The 8,991-nt window shown below is 37.9% G+C and overlaps 1 protein-coding gene across 1 annotated transcript in view; it reads right to left on the bottom strand.

Annotated features, from left to right (window-relative positions):
• Positions 1-8,563, bottom strand: part of LOC106950097 (low-density lipoprotein receptor-related protein 1B-like) — a gene marked incomplete at its 3' end in the record, with an annotated part of 140,712 nt that extends 132,149 nt beyond the window's left edge. Inside the window, exon 1 of the mRNA XM_015036749.1 lies at positions 7,260-8,563. Coding sequence (XP_014892235.1) covers positions 7,260-7,350 — 91 coding nt within the window. The remainder of the gene's footprint in view (positions 1-7,259) is intronic.
• Between the last annotated feature and the right edge of the window lie 428 nt (positions 8,564-8,991).

The following is an 8,991-nucleotide window of genomic DNA, read 5'->3' on the forward strand; positions in this document are numbered from 1 at the left end:
ACGTCATCAACCTTTCCTCCTGCCTGCAGCTGACTGCCACACCCACCTGTTTCCAAATCCCCCAGCAGCCCGGCAGTCATCCATTCTTGGGTTTTTGTCTTACCTAGCAGCATAGGCTGTTCAGATCTAACCCCCCCCCCCCAACAACTGCTTTTGTTTCTGTGCTTTTCTGCCTCTCTGACCACCTTTATTTTTCATACAAGTTCAATAGAATCACTGAACTCGCCTGCCCGCTTTCTGTCTTGACCGGGTTCACTTCCCTGTTGTGCTTGTGTGAAATAATTTATTTAATAAATCCACACTTGGAGGGCAGACTGTGCTTTTACGTCACATGCGGTCACCAATTCAGTAAAATTCTGATGTATTAATAAGTGAAAACTGAGATGGCCGATACACCTTGCAGTCCTGAAACGTCCTCCGTCACTAATTAAAGCTGTACTGCAGCTGCTGTCTGATTCAGAGTGCTTGTTTTCTAATGAGGTTCCACCAAAAACCATGAGCCAGAACAGCTTGCTCCCAGTTTGAAAAATTAATAATAGAATATTTCAGTGACAACCACAAGCAGCCCTTGTAATATTTAAGTTAAAGCTCTTTTCCCTTGGGCTGGCTTGCCATAAACAATTCTCTTTAACAGATGCCTCTCTTCTATCCTGATTACTTGCCCTTACAATCTCAGCCGAGCGTTCATGATTCAGACAGTGACTCTGAACTTTTCTGCCAGCGCAACGCTACAACATCAGGCATTCTACCTTTCCGTTTTAAGCCTACAACGCTGCTTGTGAAGCAGTATGGAAAGCTGAGGTTAAACCCTGTTAGGGTTCTCAAAAGGCAACTAAAATCTGTCCTGGCCAGACATACATAGGCTACTAAAAGGATTAAATGATCACAGCTTTATTCACCCTCTGCCTCATTTTTATACGCATACATGCTGTTGACCCCGTGTTCCTCCAAAAGCTATGCTTGGTTTGGCAACAGCTTCAGTGCTGTTAACCAGTTCAGTTGAAATAAATATATTTCTTGGCTGTCTATCAGTTCAGTTCAGTTTATTTATACAGCAACAATTCTCCCAAAAATTTCTCCCACCAAAAAAGTTAATTAAATCCAGTCATACAAACTCAGTCAATTTCATTCAATCCAAAACTGATCATAATTATTAAACAGCCCAGTCAATTTCAGCTTATTATTCAAACTGGTGAATAAAACAAAGAAAATCATATGGTATTAACAGATTGACAGCAAAAAATATCTTGCTAAGCAAGTTCATGTTCAGTTGACATTTTTATGACTTAAGCTCATCATGCACAGAAACACAACCATGCAAAAGGAAAAAAGTTCTTGATTATCATTACATTTACTTCAAAAGCAAAGCAAACCCTTCCTGGTTCTATGGAAAAAAAAAGAGGTAGTGTAAAAGTCAAGTGCTGCAGATCAAATGGATTTGATTTTGAAGGTTTGGTCTACAGCTAGCCAAGAAGAAAAGTATTCAGCAATGACCTTAGAGAAGCAATTTTAGCAGACTGCTAATCAGTGAAGGGTTATCAGGCCATTTCCAAACAATATGAAGTTCAGGAGTCTACAAGTGAGAAACATTTAACAATTGCCAATAATTACTATTCTTTCCAGGAGAGAACGTCCCACATAATTCACCTCAAGGACAGAGCATATGGTTCTCAGAGAAACTGCAAAAAAGACAAAAGCTCCATCTCAGACTCTGCAAGAACTAGAAATAACTGTTTCTGCTGTAAATCTAAATCTCAGGGATTTTTTTTTTATAATTAATCTAGTAATTTTGAGATCTTAATTTTAAGATTTCTGATTCAAATGTAGAAAAGCCCAACAATCTTGTGTAATAGAGAACATTTATGTTGTTGATAAATGACTGATGTATTTATGGGAAAAAATCTGTAAATCAAATTGTAGGGAATCAAAATCAGTTCAAAACCATCTGAAGAAAAAAAGAAATCAGGGCAGGGATGTTAGACCACAAAATATTTAATTTGACCAAGAAGGTTGTAATTTGTGCGAAATTACCTGGAACAATGAGTGACTGAGTGACTTCAGAGCTCAATGTTTGTCTTGGACATGGAATTACAGTTAATGCTAATAAATGTTAAAAACAGAGAAATAAATTATTATTCACATAGATTACCTACTCTATAGAAAAATCATTATTTTGTTGCCAATATTCAACTCCTTTTGTTGTGTTCTCATGCACAGAATATAATTACAGAGTACAGTTACTCTGTTAAGAAATATAAATTACCCAAAGTTATTCCAAACACACAAGATGAGGCAGGAATGCAATTCATATGCAGATGCATTTCAATTGCATATACATCTGCATGTGAATGAATGTGTGATTAGCTAATGGACATCAAGGTATGTACCGACAGTGAGGTCCTCCGTTTTACTGTTTAATATTTCACATACTAGACAGACAGGTAGATAACAACTATTAATTTGTCTGACAGATCCTGCTTTAATGTGTGAAATTAAAGGGCCTAACATATTTTGCAGGCACTAGCTGACTCTTTCACTAAGCATTATCCATATTCTCATATAGCCTATTTGTTCTTTTTCTTATCTTGGTAAATGGAAGTGCTGAAGTGGTTCATATCGAAGTCTGGACAATAATAGGATATTAAAAACAAAATGAAACTCATTTTTTTGCAATTAAGAAGGAACAATAGAAAAATCTGCCTGTCTTTAGTAATTCATTTTTCATTCCATCGATTGCTCCACACCACCCTCTAACTATACGACTCTACAATATAGCTGAACATTAATCCTGAAAATGCAGTTTTGCTGTAGTTCATGTGGAACATTAAAGAGTAAAGATGAAAACTATCTGCTGGTTAACTTGAGCACTAAATGACTGCGCTCATCCTGATTTTTGTCCCAACCAATGCACGTTTAAAACGCAAAGTTACTTACATACGCTTCGTGCGATCGTATCTCGCTATCTCACTTAATTAGCTCCTGAAAGCACTTTTACCTGCATTAGTGTGTGGACATATCTGTGCCTTTGACATCACTATCAACTTTTAAATAGGCTATACATTACAAACAACCTTGAGCTGTTTGAGCTTGGTGATGCTTATCTGCCACCGAGGTCGCTGCATGAGATCCCGAGTATTTAGATGTTTTTTTTTTTTTTTCCTTAAGGAAAAAAGCTGAAAAAAGAAAGAAGTACAACGTTGTTGTCAAATTCCTCAAGCTGCTCTTAGTGTCTGATCAGCGGTTTTCTGACACAACAGCCAGGCCAGGTCGACCGGCTCAATGTTAGATGGACACGAGTGATAAGTAGGGAAACACCGAGAGGAAGCATTTATTGGAGACAATGCCATTCAAACATTGAACTCCAGAAATGCTTTTAATTCATTCAGAGATAACCACTACTCACCACTTGGAATTCAAAGCAAACTGGTCACAACTATGCTGAAATAAATGAATTTCAAACTAATTAGACTAACAACCACTTTTTGTGTAAAAAAAAAAAAGAAATTCCATTATCAGCACTGTGCAACAACAAGATGTTTCATTTGTTCTTGGTGTGAATGGAGCAGGAGATGATAGTGATTCATCCCAGGTTCTATTGTAGTGTGTCTGAATCTAATAGTTCTCAATGTAACAGTTGTGTCTTTTTTTTTTATTTTTACTTTCAGTCAAAACTAGGTGCGTCCCCACCCCCCTTTCAACACTGCTGCAGAGTGGGACACTCTTACAGAGCTGAAAGAGCCAAATCCATCTTTTCATTTCATGCACCGAGAGAAGCACACAGTGTTTGTCTTGCCTACTGTGATTGCAAGGCAATCTCTAAGTCCCTGTTTTCCAAGCTGTGCTGAAGGGGGCATTTGTGACAGTTTCTCAACAGGCAGAGCGGCCTCGCCACGCTGTGCTCGACTGGAGAATGTAAAGGAGGGTAAGCTATAGGTAAGACATCATTACAAGGACGATCTTTGAGTTTAAGTTCTGACTCGAAAAAATGCCAAATACACTGCGCCGTAGGTGTACATGTAAATGCATTGGTCAAGTTAAAAATAGTGGACACCTTTCTTTAATTTAAAACAAGAAAATAAAAGCCTGTATACTGACATTAAAGCCCTCAGTGGAGTAGAGGCACAATATGGGGATATTATGTTAGTTATATGTTTTACGTATAATCTTAAAGATGTTGTTGCAACATTGAAATATTTTATGTAATTTTTAATGTGACTTATTTTTTTTAAATATGTTTTGTCTTCCAATGTCTGGCATTCCTTCATAGCCCTGCTCTCAAATGACACAAGGTTAACATATTTTTGGTCAAATCTTTAGTTACTAAAATTTAGCTGAGTTCTATCATCTTAAAATTATAAGATTGCTTATATTTAACTGACCATCTATGACAAAAATCTTTGAGGAAGCACTACTTGAAAGAAGATTTTTTTTTTAACAATTGCCTTTTAATGGATCCCCTTTAAAGTTATATATTTTTTAGGTTTTAGAATAAATACACGTCCATAATATGTCAGACAACACATCAAGTGAAGCCTATGTGAATTCTCAAAGATTCTTCCCATCACAATGGTAAACCAGTTTGTTAAAAAAAACAAAAAACAAAAAAAAACCCTCAAGCATATTGCCAAGTATATAAATACAAGTGCCTGTTTTTGTAATACCCATCACTCCCTCCTGCCCACATCCTCAAAGGATGTCAGAATCACTTAATTAGGTCAAATGTTTAGAAGAGTTGCAGCATTATAACATCAAGGTCACTAAACTGAGTAAAGGGCAAAACAGCATCAGCTAACCTCTGGTAAATGGATACTTAAAAGCATTAACTTTAGGATTATTACGTTGTTTAAAAAAGTACAAAGGAGAACAAAAGAAGAAAAATATTTTTTTTAATTGGACCTAAATTTAAAGCTTGACCAAAGGAGTATACAAACCTCCTGAAATTCTATTTATGGATTTTGGCTTTGGATAGTGATGCACCAATATAGGTTTTCCATGCCAAGATCGAGATCTCATTTTCATTTAGATCCGGCTAACTCACTGTAAATGTTGACTGAAGGCAATGGTTCCCCTAGGACTACAAAAAAGTTTGGACAAAATGTGCTGCCGGTTATATGATAGAGGTAGTGATTTTGAATTCAGGAGAAAAAAAAAAGGAATGAGCAGATTATTCCCATTCCTAAAGTAAGGCATGTGTTCCTAACCTTTACCTGTTTTTTATTAAACAAAAATGTTAATGAAAGGATATGTGGTTGATTGTGCAGTTATTTGTTTTATGCATATAATACAAAAGCAAATGAATTAGATCTTTCAATATTTGATTTGCAACAACTGAAAATTAGTCATTGCTTGATTGGTGCATTTATAATTTTAAGATGTCAGCCCAAGATTATTAGTGGCCCCTCCACATCTGCTTCCCCACCCCCTTACAATACTTGGAGGTTGTTAATTTCATTTAAATATTGTTAATAACTTAGCAGTTAAATATTGTTAATAACTTAGCAGTTAAATATTGTTAATAACTTAGCAGTATGCTACTGGCCCTTAATTTTGGGGTTATAAATCTTGTTTCAGTTTTAAGCAGCATAAGTAGCTGTCTATGAGCATGGCAGATAACACAAGCTGGGGGCTGCAGAATTGAACTGTGCTCTGAAAAAAAAAAAAAAAAAAAAAAATAGATGCCGATGTCGCGCAAAGCTGGTGTGATTTTGGCTGCGTATTTCCTCAATTATCCTCAACGGTCTTTTAGGTAGCAAAGAGATTTCTGTCATTCAAAAGATAACCATTTGTACTTTTAAAACTACTTTCACAGGACCTATCATTTATTCAGGTTAACTATAAAGACCTTTTGCCATTCGATCTCCAAAAAAATGGTTCCAACATACGGATATAAGGGTAGCGTGTGGTATTGATTGTCACACTGCCATATTGTAGGCATCAAAGGTCATTTTGTGGTCACATAAAAAAAAAAATGAAGTGGGGAGGTGCTTTGTCATTTTTATGGGTAAGTGTAATTTTTCATGCCTTTGTTTTTGGATTTAAGGCTTACACAACAATAAGCCTTTAAAACTGCAGCAAAATGCTGAAGGTAAAATCTTCGATTTAAATCAAGTTTTTCATTGACAAGCTAAAGCCACGTAGAAGCTATCTTAAAATTGTTCGAGAGGCGCTGATGAAGAGGAATCTGTTGTCAGTATTTCTGGCTTTGCATGTTTGTTCAGTTTCAGTTATCACACAGAGTAATTCATAATAAAATACAAAACAGATCGCTGGTTTAACTTCACATTGTCATTATTTTGCATCCTTTCAACTTTTTGATGAGTAGAAAGTTATATGTAGAAATTCCAATTTGTTACTGAATTTCCATTGATAACTATCACCAAACTCAACCTGGTTACAAAGTTTAAAGCGTCGCATTGCTGGTTAATTGCGCATCATATTATCAATTGCAAAAGTAAAGATACTTATTTTGAGTCCTGCGCCTTGAGCTTTGATTTACTGAGGGGACTGTGATAATGAAGAATAAATCATGCGAGAGTAAAATGTGTGACAAACAGCCCCGATCTGCTACCGTTTATTTCAAACAAACTTCAAATATCAGACACCATTCTGTTCTAATACGCTCCTAAAAAAGGGGCTCGCTGCAATAAGCTCCTACTAGGTTCTGCCGCGCTCTGTAGAGCTGACCGCACAAACCACCGTCCTATCAAATCCGTTCTGGTGCGATGTTCAAGGATCCCACGGCAAAGATCCAAGCTACAACTCGGATCGGATGGACTCGGATGGATGCAAAAAGAATCCTCTCCGGCTTAGGGGATCTTTTTTCCCCCCCTTCACCTGCTGCATTGTAGGATATAGCTACGCTGCGCACCTGCAGTCACAGATAGGCTACGGAATCCTGTCCTGGCTCCTCACGGCTGTTCCTGGAAATGCTCAAACACAGCAAAAGCTGTGCCAAATGCACATCCAGCAAGTTCTTATTATACAGGTGGCATTGCTATTTCGGATCAAACAATGCAACGTGTCATTTTAAAGATCCTAAATATTCCAGGAAAGAATGACACGTTGGACATTAAAGGATGAGGAGCATCTTTCTTTTTTTTTTGTTATAATAAACTGTTTAGGATACAGGATGAGTGCATTTTAAAAAACGTGTTAATATCCAGCAACTACACAGCATTTAGAAGCAGTGTACCAACAGAAGACTAGGGCTGCCAAGTTTCATCGGACTGCGCATTGCCCGTGGTTCCGCTCCGGCTTACCGTTCTCCTCGTCGGACACCTTCGATGGCTCGGCGCACGGAAATAATCCGGAGGAAAGGGCGAGAAAGGCGAGAAGGAAAAACTCCGACATGTTTCCGGAGAGCGGGCTATGCAAGTAGCCACGGTGCTTCTCCCGCTCCTGTTCCGGGTCCGGGTCCAGTCTCCCCCTCCACCACCAACCCGGTTGACGAGCGCCGTTATCCGGTGATGTCCGGCGGAACCAGTGCGCAGAACGGTGCGGCTCCCTGACACATGCACACCGCCGCTCTGAGCAGCGAACAGACGCACAGGAGGGATGAGAGTGAGAGAGGCAGGGAGGACGAGAAGGAGGAGGAAGGGGGACCGAGGGTTGAGGGAGGGAGGCAAGAGCAAAGAAGAGTACGTTTCCTGTCTTTTCTCAATGATTTAATGCCGTCAAGGTGACGCAGCTCGTTGCACATTAATCATATAGTTTTGCTCTGGAGAGAAATGATTTGGTGTTGTTATTAGGAGCTTAAGCTCAGATGGGGGGTCCTAAAGAATGAGGGGCACAAAAAAGAGAGAAAAGTAGTAAGTACGATTTAAGATTTTTAACACTAAGAAAGTTTAGCATGATCATAACGGGATGCATTCCTCTTAAATACACAAGTCCTTCCTTCTCCCTTTGGTAAATTGTTTTATTTATAAAAATTCATCATCCGTTCAATCTTCTGCAGTCATTAGACTAAAGGCTGGGTTCACCCTGACAGGTCGCCAGGCCGTCACGGGGTCACACACAGGATAAAAGACCATGCATACATTTCCACCTTAGAGCAATTTAGAGAGACTAATTTAGAGAGGAAGCTGGAGTACCCTGAGAGAAACATGCAGACATGTTGTTTGAATTCATGTCAGATTATCAATATTAGTGTCAAATCAAAAATGTTATGTCAAGGCACAATGCTTATTCACAATCCTGAGTTTGGTCACTTTATTATGTATATCCAGTCAACTGCTTGTTAAACACGAACAGTGAATCACAGCAGAAATCACATTAATGTACCTATTGTGGTGAATATAACTTGCTGAATCTCAGTTTGGGGATCAGAATGGGAAAGAAAGGAAATTTGAAAATGACAGTTACATATTTTTAAGCAGCGAAATTAACCTTTTCCTGAAAGTGATGAAAAAGTGTTGCTTTCTTTCAGACAGCTGACCAGATGAGTGCAACAAGATGATCGTTTCTGCTTGCATTTCAATAAAATGACTTAACTGTGCAGTATATATCAGAACATATTTGTGGTGTTTTGAAAGAGTGCTTTTGTTTAGCAGAATACATAATTGAAATGTTAAAAATAAGGCACCAGCACCCCATGAGGTTACAATGAAACCATGGAGTAACAGGCAAATGAAGAATAATTGGTACCATTATTCATGTCATTATCTCAAATTCATTTATATTATTGTGTTTTTTTTAATGATTACTTTCTGGCAGTGAGAGGGGAAAAAAAGAAACAAACAAACATGGAAACTTTTTCACTTTAAGCTGAACCTCTTCAGTCATTGCTTAGTACTGATATTTTGTTTTCTCTGAAAAAGTAATGTCGACTTTTCTGACACTAATGATAAATGTGGGTCTAAAAAGTATGCCTTTGAGCTGAACTGTACATTTACAGTGTGTGCAAAATGTCCCTTAATCATACCTTTACAAAGTTCAAAGAAGAAAATGCAGTCTTTAATATAGCTTTTGCAGGATTAAATGGGTTTACTTAAT

This window comes from Poecilia latipinna, unplaced genomic scaffold, assembly GCF_001443285.1.
Source record: "Poecilia latipinna isolate Pla-1442-1.1 unplaced genomic scaffold, P_latipinna-1.0 Scaffold378, whole genome shotgun sequence".
NCBI classification, from domain to species: Eukaryota; Metazoa; Chordata; class Actinopteri; order Cyprinodontiformes; family Poeciliidae; genus Poecilia; species Poecilia latipinna.